This window comes from Triturus cristatus, chromosome 1_2, assembly GCF_964204655.1.
Source record: "Triturus cristatus chromosome 1_2, aTriCri1.1, whole genome shotgun sequence".
NCBI classification, from domain to species: Eukaryota; Metazoa; Chordata; class Amphibia; order Caudata; family Salamandridae; genus Triturus; species Triturus cristatus.
The window spans coordinates 649,694,296-649,712,672 of NC_140580.1; the positions used below are offsets into that span (position 1 = coordinate 649,694,296).

The following is an 18,377-nucleotide window of genomic DNA, read 5'->3' on the forward strand; positions in this document are numbered from 1 at the left end:
GCTTCTTTCGGGAAAAACTCTGGGCTGATCATCAACTGGTCCAAATCCTGTGTGTATGCTATTTCCGGTGACCTTCCCCCCCTTGCCGAATAGGTTTCCCATTCAAATTTCGCAATCCAGTTTCAAGTACTTGGGGATCTACGTATCGCTGGACCCGGCGATCCGCCATGAGCATAATCTCCTTCCTCCTCTCCGGCGACTAAAGTTGGACGTGGCTCGTTGGCGTAGGTTGCCGTTGTCGCCACTCGGTCAAGCGGCACTTTTTAAAATGATGTCCCTGCCCCGATTTCTTTACGCACTCCAGAACTCCTTTGATATTATTCCAGCGGCCTACTTCCGGGAGGTGGAGGGTCTACAGAGGAGACTTATTTGGGACGGTCGCGCTCGTATTGCTCTCGCAAAACTGACTCTCCCCTGGTATGACGGGGGCATCGCGCTCCCGGACATCAGGAGGTACTATTGGGCCTCCCAGCTGTCCGCTGTCAACCATGCTACGTATGCCCCCGGCCCAAATCCGGCTTTCGAGATGGATAGATATCAGTTGCCTGGTGGCAACTTCAATAGAGCGCTCTGTTCTCGGACGGCGGGGAGAAACCTAACGGGACCCACTAAGATTGCAGTGCGTGTGTGGAGGGATGCTAATGTGGCCATGCGTTGGAATGATCGCCTGACACGAGCGACCCCTCTGTTTGCGTCGGACGTATTGGGTTGCCTCTGGATGACGAAAGGTTTTGAGAACTGGGATATGATTGGTATTAGCAGAGTGGGTGATCTCTGGGTGAAAGGTTCTGTCAAGTCCTTTTCGGCGCTTCAGAGTGAGTATGACCTGAGTGAGAGGGAGTTCTTCAGGTACGCACAGGTTCGCCACGCTTTGCTGTCGGTTTTCAAGGCTGGTACCACGATCCCCGTAGCTTCACCACTCGAGGACCGTATACTTGATGGTCATCTGCCCGACAGTACGATTTCTCTGATTTATAAGAAGTTAATCAATAGTAGGGCGGACCTCCTGGGGCATCTTCGGGAGGCCTGGACCGGAGACGGGTTGGAGTTGGATGACGAGGACTGGCAGTCTGCAGTGTCCTCCCCAAAAGAGGTCGCCATTCCGGCCCGTCTCCGTCTTCTCCAGCTTAAAATTCTTCACCGTGTGTATGTGACGGGTCCTCGTTTGGTTGCGATGGGTTTTTCTTTGGATGGGCTGTGTAAGCGCGGCTGTGGTATGAGTGCCACCTTCCTTCATATCCTTTGGGAGTGTCGCGAGGTTGTGGCTTATTGGCGCCGTGTGCATGCGGTAATGGAGTGTGTTACTGGGGTTGCTCTGTTGCCTGAGGCTCGTCGATGTTTGTTGAATGTATGGGAGCCGAATGATTACAACGTAGCCCAGGCCCGGTGGGCGGCACTTGGGAACATGATCGCAAAGAGGGATATCGCACAGCTTTGGGGCTCCCGACGGCCTCCCACCGTGTCAGTGTGGAAGGAGAACATGGACTGGTGTATGTTCAGGGAGAAGACGGTATATCTGGTGCGGGGCAAGCCTGGGGCGTGGGGTAGAATTTGGGGTCAGTGGAACGCCTACCGAGGAAACATTTGTACGCCCCCTTTTGAAGATACTTCTGATATTTCCCTGTCCCCCTGATCCTGGGGTTCCCGGAGTACTGCACTCTTTACGCTGATTGTTCTGGCCTCCCCGCTGCCTCCCCCCCTCCCCCGGTCAGCTTTATTGACCTCCTGATTCTTTACCTGGTGGGGCGGGGTCCCCCCGTCGGCGCTCGACACTGTTTAGATTGTTTCTCGCCTTGAGTTTTGTTTTTCCTTTTTGTTCGTTTTCTTTTTTCAAAATTTAAAATGTCAGTATTCTGCCTAATTTCTGCGTTGCCGAGCATAACTTTGTAATCCTGCTGCGCCTCTGGGGACCAGTCGCTGCTTTGTGACGTTTCGTAATTGACCTGCATGTGCTAGCGGCCGGCCCTGGTGGGTGTAGGCACACGTTTGTATTATTGTTTTCTGCACAACAAAGTTTAAAAAAAAAAAAAAAAGCAGTAACCCACTGACCTATGCAGATAAAACACAGTTTTTTAAAAACAAATGCAGGTACACGTTCTTTGCAATAGGCATATTAATCCTCTGTACTACATTAGATATGTCAAAGCTGCCACTAGACAAAACTCTCATCTCTCTCAGCAGGAACATTAATCACAGGCCTTATCTTGACACTTTTATTGTTGCTCGAAAACTTCTAATTATACAAGGAACTTTGCAGTGCTTTTAAAACTGCTGCCTGAGGACCCCCTGGGAATGTGTCGCGGACCCCTACCACAGTTTGGGAAACACTGTTCTAAAATATGGGCATACCCTGGAATTTGTCAGTACCCCTCCCCCTCATCCACCTTTAAAGAAACTTCCTCCACATCTGGCTCTTCTCAGGAAGGAAGCAAAAATCATGCTATCGAAAGGAGCGATAGAAAGAGTGCCTCGCTCTCAGGTGGGAAAAGTATTTTATTCCTGCTTTTTTCTTATAAAGAAAAAGTCAGGGGAATGGAGGCCTATCCTGGCTTTAAGAAAGCTGAACAAATATCTTCAAAAGAAATCCTTTCGCATGGTCACACTTCAAGAAATCCTTCAGCTTCTAGACCATGCAGATTTCATGACAACTTTAGATCTCCAGGATGCTTACTTCCATGTCCCCATTCATCCCAAACACCGGAAATTCCTTCGTTTCACTGTAGCAGGTGCACATTTTCAGTTCAAAGTCCTACCCTTCGGCCTGCGTTCAGCCCCGAGAGTCTTTACCAAATTCTTGGCCCCGGTGGCGGCTCATCTCAGACTTCAAGGCATACAATTATTCCCTCATCTGGACGATTGGCTAATAAAGACTCCTTCGTTTCGACAGGCTTCTCGAGCAACGTCCACTTGCTTTCAACTATTTCAATCCCTGGGACTGTCCCTAAACATTCAAAAATCAGTTCTTTGTCCAAATCAAAGAATCCAATTGCTAGGGGCAACGTTGGACACTATTCAGGACAAAGCATTCTTGTCAAAAGAAAGGCAATCACGTCTGATTTCTCTGGCATCAGACCTCTTAAAAAGAAGGTTCGCTTCTGTGAGACTCATCAAGTCATTCCTAGTAATACTGTCTTCAGCAATTCGGTTGGTGCCTCACACCCGTCTAAGGATGAGGCCGATCCAAGAGGAATTAGACAGTCAGTGGCTACAGATCTCAGGTTTGTTCGACGACCTAGTGAAGATAACTCCACTTATGCGAGAAACGCTTCTTTGGTGGCTGTGCTCCAAGAATGTCTCAATCGGGCTCACTTTTCTTCCTTCCGTACCGGAGTTCATCCTCACTACGGATGCTTCCCTAGAAGGGTGGGGTGCACACCTTCAGGATCTTTGCATAAGAGGAAGGTGGTCTGCTGCAATGGCAAACCTGCATATCAATTTACTGGAGCTTCGAGCCATTTTCCTGGTGTTGCAATCTTTTCTCCCAAGGCTTCAAGGGTCATCAGTCCTCATCAGAACCGACAACACCACTTGCATGTATTACTTAAACAAGCTAGGAGGGACACGTTCGCACATACTGTCTCGAGAAGCTCAAAACATTTGGGAATGGCTGCTGTCTCACAACATCAAGATAAAAGTGGAACATTTGCCGAGAATCCACAACACTTTAGCGGACACTCTGAGCAGGACGTCAAAGTCATGTCACGAGTGGGAGTTGGACTAGTCAGTTGTGGATCACATTTTTCAGATGTGGGGCAAACCAAATCTGGATCTCTTTGCTTCCAAGAACAATCGGAAGTGCCAATTCTTTGCAAGTTGGGAACCGGAGAAGGGCTCGTGGGGGGAACGCCTTCATGATGAGGTAGACAGGGATCTTTGCGTACGCATTTCCCCCCTTTCCGTTGATCCCAAGACTTCTACGCAAGCTCAAGATGGAACCATGTTGCATGATTCTCATTGCTCCGCGGTGGCCGCGTCCGCATTGGTTTATGGAGCTTCTCCTGCTATCCAAACGCAGACCATACCGCCTGCCTGCAGTTCCGACCCTGCTATCAATGAGCAAGGGCCAGATTCTTCATCCTCGTCCAGTCCAATTGCATCTTCATGCATGGTTTCTGGATTCACAGAATTTAAGGAGATAGATCTGCCTCAGGATTGTAGAGATATCCTTGCTAGGGCTAGAGCTCCTTCTACTTTAAAGACTTATGCTTTGAAATGGAAACGATTCTGTGCCTGGTGCGCTGACAAGGATCTACATCCTGTTCAATGTTCTCCAGATAACGTTCTGCCTTATCTCCTTTCATTATCTAAGTCTGGTCTTATGTTTACTTCTGTCAAATTACATTTAGCAGCTATTTCGACATACAGGAGCTGCATCCCTTTGCTCTAATCGATTGGTCAAACAATTTCTTAAAGGACTGTTCAGAACTTTTCCACCTGTCAAAGCTCCTCCTCCAGAATGGAGACTTAATCTGGTGTTACAACATTTTATGAAGCATCCCTTTGAGCCTGTTCACAAGACTGACCTAAAATACCTCTCTTGGAAAACGGTACTGTTAATAGCACTCACTTCTGCTCGGAGGGTCAGTGAGATCCAGGCCTTCACTATTAAACAACCTTACTTGAAATTCACCAACGATTATGTCTTCCTCATAACTAATCCAACGTTTATTCCGAAGGTTCCCTCTACATTCCATCTTAACGAGCCTGTTATTCTGCGTATGTTCTTTCCCAATCCTGTCGTCTTCTGCTGAAAAGATGTTGCATACTCTGGATGTTAAAAGGTGTCTGGAATTCTATATTTTACATACTGTGTCCATCAGAAAGTCGAATCAACTGTTCATTTCTTATGGTGGTCAAAAGCCAGGAACAGCGGTTACGAAATCCACTATTGCAAGGTGGATTGCAACCACTATCCAATTCTGTCATAATAAAGCCGGACATGCTTTATCTGCAAAACCCAAGGCCCATTCCACAAGGGCAGTGTCCTCGTCTACTGCTCTTTTTGCTGGAGTACCTATAGAGAAGATTTGCCGTGCTGTGACCTGGAAGACGGTGCACACTTTTACACGGCATTACTGTTTGGATCTGGCGACAGGGGCTGAGTCAGCTGTGGGTCAAGCAGTGCTACGGAACCTTTTTAGATATGGTAAGCCTCTGTAAGGAGGTGCCTAGATTATTGTTTATTCTATTTTCATGCTGTGCTTTTATATTATAATTTATGTTTGTTTGTTTTTATTCATGCATATCTTATAATGCTTTCCCTTATTTGGGTTCGAATGTATTGGTATTATGAGGTATCTTTTGTTTTTTCTAATGATACCCACCATCCACTATGCAAAAGGATTTTTTACTTCTAACTATTCTGATTCTAAGCATGTGAATCTATGAAAGATACCCCAATACTGGATAAGAAAACGAGTTACTTACCTGTAACTTTAGTTATCCAGTATTGGTATCTTTCATAGATTCACATGCGACCCACCCTTCTCCCCGGGAGACGCTTACCTTATTGTTATTACATACTACTGTCACTTGTGCTACGAAAATCTGAGGGTTTGCCTCTCTGTGTAAGGGTTCTAAGAAGGTGCTGCAGCCTGATGAGCTGTGTTCCAAGTTTGGTTCTTTTTACAAAAAGACAGAGATAGGCTAATGTAGTGACCTTACTGTCCATAGTAGCCTAGTATGATCTAATGTTTTTTATGACTATTATGTATATATTTTATTGTACCGCGAAACTCCCACCTCGTCGGCGGGGAGGATTCTAAGCATGTGAATCTATGAAAGATACCAATACTGAATAACTAAAGTTACAGGTAAGTAACTCTTTTTTATGTCACATCTACATCACCCTTGAGCTTCAAATCAATGCCCAGGAACCCCCAGAGGCAGGTAACAATCTTTCAACATGGACATCCCTGAACCTCTAGTACTGCCTTGTCTAGCATGTGTTATCACTAGCATACAGGGTAAAGATAAAGGACAAGTGATTAACACCTGGAAAGGTTCTACAAATGTGTACTGGTTATTTCAGAACACTTTTTTCCTTGCTACCTCGGCACGGGAAAAGGTAATAATCTTCTCTTAGTGACCCTCATTTGTCAATGATTGAAGCCAAAAAGCTTCCTCACTTTGACTGTAACTACTGTCGGTAACCAAAAGAGGAAATTAAGCTTATGGGTTAAACACCCTTTAAAGGCTGCATTAATATATTTTCTCTCTACTTTCTTAATTTTAGCTCTTGGCAGAACATGTCGATGCCCTCCATTCAACCACTGGCTTTGAGGCCACTATCAGCAAGTTTGACAGCAACTTCTCTACTCACCTCCTAGACCTACTGGACAAGCTTAGTGTGTACAGCACCAATGACTGTGAGCACAGTATGATAAATATAATTTACAGGTAAGTCTGTGGTGGAGATTACGCCTTCACGGTTGTATGGGCATGGTTTATGACTGACTATCAATATGAATTTATTGTAACATTTCTAGACTAAGAGCGTGTAGTAGCCTGATCTAGTAGTGATCGTTCAGGACTCTCAATCATGGAGGCAGATCTTTGGGGTTCTTGAAACTTTGGATCTCTATTAGTCCAGAGAGTTACTCCATATATGTTCATCTACAGTGCAGAAACTACATGAACATCAGGTTATTTAGCAAAGTCTTCCACTCGATAAATACCACATTAAAAGAAGTGATCAAAGAAAACTGGATCTAGGACTAGATGCCACAGCTTGCTTAACACCCTCTCCTTTCCATCCTATATATTCCATGTATTTTCTTCTTCCTGTAGCACCCTGAAATGATCAAGGTGATGTTTGGTAGCAGTCAGAGCTCTTTAATAAATAAATGAATACGATTAAACTGCTATTGCTATTTTGAACAGCACCTTGTACCATAATTTAGACATTTCTAAACACTAATTGAAAGTTTGTTACTATCACCCACCTTAATACTCTGTTTACTAAACTCAGACAGATTGAAGCCAAGTTTGACTTTTCCAGGATTCGAACTTCTAGCCAACAGGTTACAGTAAAGGTCAGCGTCAAAGTATATAACACACTAAGCCATCCTGCAGTCTTATACTCATAGCTTCTAGAGCAGTAAGTCAAGCAATACGTAACAACCTAATGCTTTTGTGGTTATGTGTGGCTTAAGAATTCGTTTTTAGCTTATTGCTGCAGGTTGTGCTAGCTGTGGGAAATTTGGGATTCACTTTCAGTACTACAAGGTCTATCTTGTTGATAATCCTTAGCATCACTTTCTTCAAAGGTCATCCTCTTTTAAGCCAACTTACTCTCATTGTGCCCCTTGTACGTGCCGGCCAGTCTGCCTTTGTTTGCATTGGCCAGCTTCCACTTCTTTTTGCACCTTTCCTTACGGCCTATTCTTCTGGACTGATGCTTCTGTGTGATATGGAAGTCAGATTGCTTCCCTTGGGGCAGGATTTAGCATGTCAAGTATTTCTGGCTACTTTAAAAATTCCTTCTGACTTTATCTACAACTCCAATATTCTGAGTTGCCCTTGTGGAGTTTGCCCTCCATCTCCCTTTGCTCTCCTTGGTTTCCTACATTCCATTTAATACCCTTTTCCAGAATAACAAACATTACAGCTCTCCTTGTATATCCTTTTAGTAGCTGGGACAGTGTTTGAGAAAAAAACTGAAATTCAGCTGTTTTCAAAACAAAAAGTGGCACCCACCCTTATGACTAAATTATTATTTATGCAACAGTAAATGTTAAAGTCAAAGGCCAGATAGGTATAAAATATACTAGAAACTTGACACACTATATTGTAAATTCCACTACACCCACAAATTAAGTGAGTTATGGGTTCTATGAAGTACCATTTGCTCTTCTTTCATTAGCTTGACTTAGCCTTCCCAAAAGTGCTAGTGGATACAGAAAACAAGAAGCAATGCAGAACAGCTGAGAAACCGTAATCTACCAACGAAGGGCATTTGTCAAATACAGCAAATTTAAGGAATGTATCCCTCAAAAAGACCATGATAAAAATAGAAGCAAAAAGCTATAATACCCCAATTGGTATAAAGTAAAATTACCTTTTAACTGTCCAATATGTGCTTCTGTGATGGAAACTTCTTATCACAGAATCCTTACCTTGTTAATCTTCCTAGTCGCCAGACTGGATCCAAAACCTCTTGCAATAGCTCCCACACTTAGGCAAGTAGTGTCATTTGGCTCTGTCCTTCCTCCAGGCATGACACAGAAACACCTAAAGACACTAACTCTGCGTAATTACTTTAATTTCTCCTATTCCATACCCCTTTGACGAGCTTCACTATGAACGATTTCAGTTGTTATGGAAGCTCTTTTGGCTCAAATAAATTTGGCAAAGTGCATGGATGTCATCCCCGAAGATGACCGGCTTCAAACAACGACATACGTGATGGAAACAGATGTCTGTTACAGATCCACCCAACATGGGCCTGTTGTTCCTCTGCCTCAAATATGACTCTAGGTTGTGTGACAAATGCTTCCCTGTGACTTTACATCACCGAATACAGAACATGTGGCTGCTCTAAATAGCAAGGCAGGTCCTGTCCAGGTTGCCTCTTCAGGTAAGTCAAAAACAAAGTTGAGGGACAAGTAAAAAAAGAAATCGAGATTGAGCAAACAACGCTGTCAACGTCTAGATGCTCCCACTCTGAGGACAGGTCATGCCGTCAGTATTCCAGAAAACCGACACCTTTTTTTTCAATTCTTTTTCTTTGAACCTGATGCCGAATCTGGAGCTGGTCATCGTCATCGTCAACTCCGCAGCAAGTTGCAGCATTTTAAGGACTTCAAGGAAGTATAGAGCAGATCTTCAAATTGATTAAAGCTCCCTCAGACATTCTTTCTTGACGTATGTACCCAGAGTCCCCACATTCGTACCCATCTTCAGCTAGAGTTCTCCCTTTGCCACTCTATACTTTAACAAATGCTCATCCAGTTCTGGAAAAACATTAGTCTCTGGATGAAGCCGTGGAGACGTATAACTTGCTCTGTCCTATTTATCTTGATGCTGGTTTATATCTTGACTTACAATATGCCAATGGCTTGGCTACCTCCTCATAATGTGCTGTTAATTTTCATTAGGGGGCCCAAACAGAAAGTGCCTGTTTCACAGTTGTAGTTAGGATGGCAGAAAAAGTTTTGGAATTGTTTCTACCCACTGCAGAAACAAATGCTAACCTCTTGGCAGAAATTCAGCAACCTGGTCCTTCTACTTCAGAGGCTCTGTTGCCATTTAACGTTAATCTGGATCACCCAATTATGGCAGCTGTGTCATAACCATTTTCTGCCCCAGTTAATCGTCCTACTGCTAGGTGCCATAGACCAGAGCTTGATGACCCTAAGTTCCTACTACAGCATCCCACTCTGCAGAGCCTTGAGGTGCATGCCTCCACTTGCAAGGTGGCAACTCCTTTATTGCATGTTAAGTTGTTTGTGTTTTCTTTGGCCCATCAATTCATTGCTATATAGGACTTTCCAGCCTTTCTTCATTTCCCTGATCAGCCCTTGTTATTCAAGCAATCTGTTGTGAGGTGTTTCTTTCACACGTTACCCTGGCTCCCTTTTGATATGCAATGAGATCTTAGTTTGGTTTTGACTTTTCTGATATGTGCTCCCTTCAAGCCTCTCCAAAGATGTACTTCGAGTATCTTGAGCTCGAAAACTGTATTTTTCATTGTTATGGCACCTGCATGTCATATCAGCGAGCTACAGGCCTCGTCACGTCCTACCTTTTTCTCTGGCAAGTTGGTAATTGTGACCTGTGCATCCTTCGTCCCCAAAAGTGTGGGGGGGGGGGGGGGATCACCTTTCCACACCAAGAAGTCCATCATGTTATCTGTGTTCTTTCCACAAATACAACCATCTAAAGAGGAAGAGAGACTGTGCTGGTAGGATCTACATCGTGCCTTTAGCTTCTATATTGATAACTCCAGGGAGCACTATGTTGATGATCAACTGTTGGATTTGCCAATGCAAAGAAAGCAAAGGAGGTCCAGAAAGGGAGTTGTCATATTGGATTGTCCTCCGCGTGAAACTGTGTTATGCCTTGGCCAAGAATGCTCTTTCTGAAGGCTTTAGGGCTCATTTCACAAGGGTAAAAGTCAGACTACAGCCCTAGCTTGGGTTGTTCTGCTTTTGGGCAGCTGTCAGTCAGCCATTTAAACATCTGTCCATACTGTCAAACAGCAGTACTGCATTGGTTCTCAAGTCTATCTGGAGCGTAATTTTGTACACTCGGTCTTCCTATTGTAAATCCACTCCTCAGACCCACTTTCTTGGAGGCACCCTTTGGTACTCATTCACAAGGGAGTCAAAAGAATTAAGTTACTTAACTTTGGTAACTTCTTTCTAGTGGATATACTATCTAGCTGCAGATTCCTCACTTCCTGCACTCCGCAATATTTGTTGGAGTGAAATTTAAAGTGTAAACATGTCCCAAATTAGTTCTTTCACACTGCCAGTAAAATTCTGATCTTGTCAGCCATGTTTCACTTCTGAGGACATAGAACAAACTAGAGAGATAACTGATGTTAGTGCCCCAACATGGCCCCTTCAAAAGTCTCCGTGACATCTTGTTTGCTGGGGGCCAGCGTTGCGACAGAGTCTGATGGCACCACCTGCAAGTGTGGGGAGCTGTTCCCCGTTTCCAGATTCAGACTGGCACTGGGGGAGGGTCACAAGGTGAGGCATCTGCAGTAACATAGAGTATCTACCAGAAAGAGTGTTACTGAAGATGAACAACTTTTTCATTTGAAGGATTCTCTTAAAATGGAGTTTATCTCTAAGAGCCTTTTAAATCTAAAACGTTGTAACAGTTCTCCAGAAAATGTGAGTAGATCATTTACAAGAGTCTAGGGTAAGTGGAGCCTGGAAGCGTCTTAGCTGGAGTGCAGTAGTAATTGAGTTTGCTAATAAAAGATCATTTCTTGTTTAGCAACGGTCGCTTCAGAGCTTCTCATGGTTGGGAGAACCGTGGCAAAACAAGTAACATGGCATAGATGCCTGAATAGAGCTTGAGCTGATCCCCTTCCTGAATAGTCTGTCTGAATCCTTAATGTTATGTTATGTTATGTTACGCATTTTTATAAAGCGCACAGCTGCCCCAACAAAGGGGCGTCCCGGCGCTTATGTTATGTTATGTAATAAATGCAGCATTCTGAAATTTCAAAGAATGTATCTCGCAACATAATTATGTCTGGGTCAGGATAAGCAGGATAAGCAGACTAGAAAGAGAAAACGTGTGCAGAGTCGACATGGCTGAAAAAAGATGAAGAGGAGAGCGTCACTTGTGAGCTACCGGGCTGGCGCTGAAAGATTTAGTAAAGCGGTTTCAAAATAAATGCATTAACAGAGAAGAGGAGAGTGATATTCGTGATTGGGAGGTCAGGTAGGGGCCGCACAGTCAGGGCTGCTGATGTAATTTGCATAAATAGATTTTGGCGTGTGGGGTTCCCCTATTGCTATATCTATTTTTTGTTATTTTGTTGTTTTTAAAACCTGTGTGGGAAAAGAAGGTCCTACCAATTCTTACAGTAAATACACGGATCCCGATTAAACAGAGGAGAGGACAAAACGGAAGGCTGAAACACTATCAAGAGGAGGAAATTCGATAGGAGGGGAACAACACTAACCCACGGATAATCTCCCATGCCACATAACCGCTAGTTATGGGAGCAGAAAAAAAGAACCAAGCAATGCAGCAGGCAGAACAAAACACAGAAGACCACTGTGATCAGCCTTATAGATCGGCGTCATCTTCAAGCAATAACAGACACCAAAACTTGTTCGAGATCAGGATTGGGGAGATCGGTGGACTTGGCACTAGAGTGTGGTGAACTGGGCGACTGACACAATGGAGTGTGTCTCTGAATTGGAAGATACCACCAAAATAATCCAAACAGCACTCCAAACAGACTAGTGTGACTGCCCCATTGGAGGCTGTGAGAGTTGAGGATAGAGGAGAATCAGCCAGAGAAGTTCCTGGCTGACTGGTTGCAAACACTGATTGTAATGGGCACTTTGTCAAGTTATTTTGTTATGAAAAGGGCCCATAGAGCATTAACTCAGAAAAACCCTTCCAGGTCTATCATTTCCACTATCCTCAAATATAGGGATCCGGGACATTAGCCTTAAAACGACTCGTGATAAAAAAAGAAATTAAATATGAGTCAGCAACAATTATGTTCTTTTCAGTCTACTCTAATCTAGTCCAAAAGCAAGGAAAATCCTTTGAAGAGAAGAAAAAACTGAGAGCAATGAAAACTTAGTATATGCTCTTGTTCGCAGCAGGACTCAGTGATCAACAGCTCTAAAACCACACTTTCTGACACTCCTGAATCGGCATGTGACTGAGTAGCGAAAAATAGGATGTAGCGAAGCTGAAAAGGAACACCCGGCAAAAATGGACAATGAGTAGTGATATGGGTACCTTTGAGGAAAGGCTGAAATGTACATAACACAACCTGCAACGATGATGATGGAGGACTCCTCCTCAGGGGAGTTGATGACACAGAACAAGACAAAAGAGGATCAAGAAATGCTCAGACAGAAGCGTCCGTAACAGCAGCCTAAGGACACCTTTCCCCATGATTTAATGTAGCTCTCAGCCAGGAGGGCGGTGAACAATCCCACGCAAACTAAAAAGATGGAAGAAAATTAAATTAAGATGGTTGCATTACTTAAAGGGGGAGGAAATGCAAGACATAGGTACAAGAAAAGTTGAGACACAACAGGAATGGCAAGCTCAGTCAAGCACAAAAAGGAGGACCAAAGACATAAAAAGCATAGGAAGAAATTGAAAATCCTCCATTGGAATATAAATGGCCATGGCAACAACATTTACCGATGGATGATAACCTAATATATGCATTTTTAGGACCCTGATTTAATGCTGCTATGGGTAACACATCTGATGGGCACTGAATGTAAGTTCCAAGCTAGAGGCAAATATACCTCATTGGCACAAATGGGTTACACAGAGGGCTCACATGGCATAGTGATTTTAACAAACAAGTCACCCCCATTCCAGGGTCCGATAAATTAATCAAACCAAATGGGTGCTATGCAGGGGTTTAGGGCATGTGTGGCAAACAGTGTCGCTATTTTCAAAATGTATGCACCAAAACACAAGACTGCAAATGGCTACCTGTGACAGAATATGTCCATTGAGAATGGAAGCAGCTACACCCTTGTATGTATTGGGAGGAGACTTTATGGACATGGTCAGTTAAACTAGACAGACTAATAAAGCAACTAAGATGCAGCACACAAGTATGCAAAGGAGTCTACATGAGGTTGTGGCTTAGCCACGTTGAGCAAGAGACAAGGTGTCGGGGGGGGGGGGGTATTGTAAATGACAAATGTAAAAATTAGAAAATGACCTAGATATTGTTGAGGCACTTACTGAATATTACAAGATGTTGTATAAGGACAAATAAATACTAGGAGAAGCCAGGAATAGCTACTTTCCTGGAAACACTAAAAGTTCTGACCCTAGAAGAAAAAGAGGGGATGAGTCTAGTGAAGGAACTAGTAATTTAGGAAGTCACACAGGCAATTTAACAATTACAGTGGTAAAAGGTTCCTGGACCAAATGGGTTTCAGGCAAAACTGCATAAGAAACTTTCTTCAAAGCTAGGGATCAAATTGCTGAACATGTTTCAGGAGGACAAAGAAAAGATACCGCAAGATATAATCATGCACTCATTACGGGGATATGCACAGAAGGTAATGCGAGAACGAAAAGATACTGGTGACGGGACTCCTAAGAGTGCTGACGCATTTGGTATACATGGACCACACAGGTTTCGAGTCAATTAGATGCATCAGGCTGAACCTCATGCAACCACAAACCTGGCTAGACAACACTAGAAAAGGAACCAATAGCGATAACGTCCCTTGATGCCAAGAAGGCATTTGATTCTTGGCCCTAGTTTGAAATTCCTTTGATCCTTACGTTCTGCTCTGTAACGATCTGAAAGCCATAGTCAGGGTAAACTTTTACACTGAAAATGGGCACCAAGCATGGTAACCTGCAAATAAGCTGACATTTATTTTGATGCCTGGGATACAAGCCAAAAGTACACATGCTAAGTGTAGACAAAGAAAAAATGGCATTCATTGCTCAAAAAATAGATATTTTTAGACCACATTAAGGTCTGCAATGCATAATAAAATTGTCACATTCATATGAAAGTGCTGAACGCGACAGTAATTTTTTATCTGTTTGGTAGGCTAGTACTGTAGCCCCTCAGCTATACAATATCAGAGAAAAATTTATTAGATGTAAATGTTTAGTCTTCTTTACTCTAAGGTGGTATGATGATGGAGATCCTTGAGTTGTTTCGAATCCATCTCTGTCTTGCCATTTGCAGGATCACATCCCTGATTTTAAGTTTGACCAGTTCTAGGGCTTTTCTGTTCCCAGACAGTCTCTCTTAGGTGAGAGATTACTCTCCTACCTCAAAGGGGGGCAGAGGCGAGTTGAGAACAATAGGGGTATAAGCCGTATTTTTTCTTTTCCTCATAGCATTTAGCAGTCCATACCTATTGACTCTCAAGTCAAAGCAGATAACCACCTTTTATTGTCAGACTTTTTGCTAACTTGTTCTGTTCTCTGGTGTCCCACAGGTTGGATTTTAACGGGTTCTATACAGAAAGACTGGAACGCTTGTCTGCAGAAAGGAGCCAGTCATCTGCTCCTGCTTCAGCGATACAGGGGACTGCTGTGACCACTCAGTAAACTTTACTTTGTGTGTGAAAAATTATGAAATCATTATCTCACAGCCCACTAAGTGATCATATTCTTACAATGTATGATTACTACTTCAGTATCCGAATGGCTGTTGACTTGACTCCAAAAACACAAAGAAATGTTTTCACTGGAATTGTTGGATTTGTGTTATAGATACTTCTGTAAATACAGATACCTGTGTGTGGGCGGGAGGTTTTGAGTGTGTTCCCATATGGCTTTGATATGACGTTCCTGGTTATCATCTCTCCTTTGGGTTATTCTGTGTCAGTGTTCAGCATCTGAAATTTTGATAAAATGGCCTTCTACGTTCAGCATTCAAGAGTTTCATTTCTGCTCCCTGTGTAGACTTTTCCCGTCTGCCTTTCCCTGAAAAACATCTTCTATCCTTTCCACAAGTACCCTCATTCTTTGGAATGCCTCTTTTCATAACAGTAAACTTCTTGAATCTCTGCACTTGGGAATGTTGTCCAAATCTGATTTTCAGTTTAGATCCCTCCACTATTATCTGGCTCCTTTTCCCTGTACAACCATTTGTCCACCTAAGGGCATATTATGGATACAGCAACTGTCCCACTCTGCACCATGGCGCACCCCAAAGTGTGTGTACATGACGTAGACTGGGTCAGCGTGCTGTATGACAACAAATGTGATGTTCCCTGTGCACGCAATAGCTCATATGTACACTGGAAGCAGAGCATTAGTGAAAGACGGACTGGATGTGTGAACATACCGGTCCATGAGTCACTGTGCAGGCGGCAACCGACCTGCATTTGAAAGAGGAACCCAAATCATCCTGTATGCCAGTGCAGTGAGGTACATCGTTTGCTGCAGGGAATGTCTGGGGGAGTCCATGGAACCCTTTTCCCCATTATCAGAGGGCACAATGACTATATGCCACCTCAGTGTGGCATGCCTTTCCTACATCCCTTGACAGCTCCTTTGCTTCTGTGCCTCCAACTGCAATATGGTATGGGTGCAGAGGCAAAGTCTTTCCCTATTTCCATCGGGTCACACACACATGTAAATGGAGGATCTCTTTCTTGATTTTGTGCTGGCACACATGTAGTGCCTCATGATGTGTGTTACAGAAGGGGGCACACAAGGCTCTCTGGCACCTTCTGTAACAACAAAGTGGCACAGAGAGTGGGCGCACATGCTCATTGCTCCCCTAGACGACTCAGTGTTATACAGCCTCTGGTCTTCCACTACACCCAAGGGTGTCTTTGCATGTTGAAATAGTGTCCATTCATTTCAGCCCTTCTAGCGGGAAACCTTGGATTTGAACACCGTTTTTGCGATGTGTTGCATGTGTGAGGAAACTCGCCACTGACTGTTGCTTCCTTTGCTAGCTTCTCCTTTATTTACCATAATCAGCAGGAAGGGCTCAGTGCTCAAAGCCGACCCTCACCCCTGACCTTAGAAAATGTTCTTGGTAAAGTGTAAATTTTACTAACTTGGACAGCACTTGATATGAGTGCCTACTCCTCTCAAGCCCACTACCCAATCCAGTTTAATGCCCAATCTCCAGTTAAGAATTAATGAGAAGTGAGAGAGATAACACTGAACAAAAATTCAACTGTTTGTTGTTCCATTTTTCAACTACTTCCCTTTTGGCATGTGCCTGGTCATAGAGACACATTCTCCTTGTACCTTCTGATTTACTCGTTAAACTTGGAGACCAGATCAGGGCTGTGATCTCTGCAGTCCTCTCACCTCCCATAGTTCTCTTAAAATCAACACCAACACTGAAGTCTACCTACTCCTTGTAGCATCTGTAGGGAAACCAGTTTGGAATTGAGGGCTACTATCCCCTTGTCCCTTCTGAAGCTGTTTGGGAGGGCTACTATCTCCTTGTCTCTTCTTAAGCTTATCCCTTCTGAAGCTGTCATGGAAGTCAGCACAGTGTTGGGTGCGACTGCATTTTGGTTTCTTGAGAGGAATGCTACAGAATGCACAGTGCAGAGGCTGAGGTCTAGGTAAACATTGTGCCATAATTAGTGGTCCTCCCTGGAGACCATCTCGGTTTTCAGTGGCACTTCTCTTTGTAGAGACTGCATTAAGGAAGGCCTTGAAAACTTGACTATTTATTCTGCCTTAGCCCGTCTTGTTCTCTCTGTTCTCCACTGAGGGTATTTCCTCTGCTTAGCGCCAGGACACCACCGTTGGTGGTAGACGTGCGCTCTACAAATGAAATGGAATGGAATGGTATATCAGCACAGGCATTGAGGCTTATGTGCTTCTTGTGTCTTCTCCCTTACTAGAAAAACAACTCCATGCCTTTGCAATCAGCGTTGAAGGCTGTAGTTTAGCATAGGGCATATTTACTGTGTATGCATACTGTAGTAGTTCTGCCAGATAAAATTAGAGTGACCGTAAAGGCTCACTACCTGCTGGTCAACATTCCTGAGCTTATGCTCTGCCCCTGTAACTATTGCTGGTAAGATTCCAGCAATGTCCAAATTCACTTTAGTGCCCACACATGTCCACCAAATTAAACACATTTGGTCGATAACACTGCTAGCAGTGATTGAAGTTTTACATTGAGGACCCAAGAGAGCAAGCTTACTACTTTTGGTTCCAGATTAAAGTTAAAAGAAAACCGCTCTTCAGACACTCAACACTTTGAACCCCCAGACAGGTGGTAATCTGTGAACACTGGTGAGTACATGTGTTGAAATACTTCTAGCCATTCCTTTAGGACTAGAATAGCAAGACCTGTGTTCAGTTGTGAGCACTTGAATAATAAGGCCTCAATCAGAATTTTTTAGAGGGTGGAACCATGAACGCACTCATGTTTGATGTATTACATTTCATGCCAATGTTTGAGGCCTTTTTTAGCTTCACAATAAGAGATTGTATTTGTGGTGCCTGCATCTTGTGTGTCACCCTGCGTTGTGTGGTAGTTATTTTATTATAATTACCCATTTTTTATCATTTTTTGAATAAATATTTATATTAAAACTTTGTTTTTCAAAAAGACTTTTGGTGTTTCTTTTTTTGATTCACAGTTGGATGTGTTTTATAGAAACACTCTGTTGGGACATTGTGCCTTCATATTACTGAACCATGATAACAACCAAACAAGGCAAAAAGAAAACAAGCACCTTGGAAAAATAAAACAAGCACCTTGGATGAATGCAGAAAAAAAGAGAAAACAACAAATTGCAATTCTGCAACACACCTGAGTCAAACAAACAATGCTCAAGACAAACTTCGCCTACGCAAACACAGCAGAATATACAAGTCATCTATCAAAAAAAGCTATTAAAAAATCTACTATTCAAACGGAATTCAGAATGCAAAACAAAATAAATAACAAATTTTATAAAATTCCCCACGGATTTTGTAAACCTAAATGCACTGAAGGAAGCCATCCTATCTCCTAAGAATTTCCTGACAAAACTGGCAAATCATTGCACAACCAAAGCAGACATGTTGGATTCCTATTTAAACCAAAATAAAACCACCAGTGCCAGCCCTTTTTCAACCCCCCCCAACCACCACCACCACCAAGGATAAGTAAACCCAGCCTCTGATTCCTTCAAGCAACTATCAGAAACTCAATTTATGGTCAAAACAAGCAGGCCCCTAACACAAACCTGGACCCT

At 43.4% G+C, this 18,377-nt stretch overlaps 1 protein-coding gene across 1 annotated transcript in view; it reads left to right on the forward strand.

The window, feature by feature from the left end:
* Positions 1-17,748, forward strand: part of TUBGCP2 (tubulin gamma complex component 2) — a 257,023-nt gene extending 239,275 nt beyond the window's left edge. Inside the window, exons 17-18 of the mRNA XM_085608073.1 lie at positions 6,236-6,399; positions 14,646-17,748. Of these exons, the coding sequence (XP_085464199.1) occupies positions 6,236-6,399; positions 14,646-14,757 (276 nt within the window). The 3' untranslated portion in view covers positions 14,758-17,748. The remainder of the gene's footprint in view (positions 1-6,235; positions 6,400-14,645) is intronic.
* The last annotated feature ends 629 nt before the right edge of the window (positions 17,749-18,377 follow it).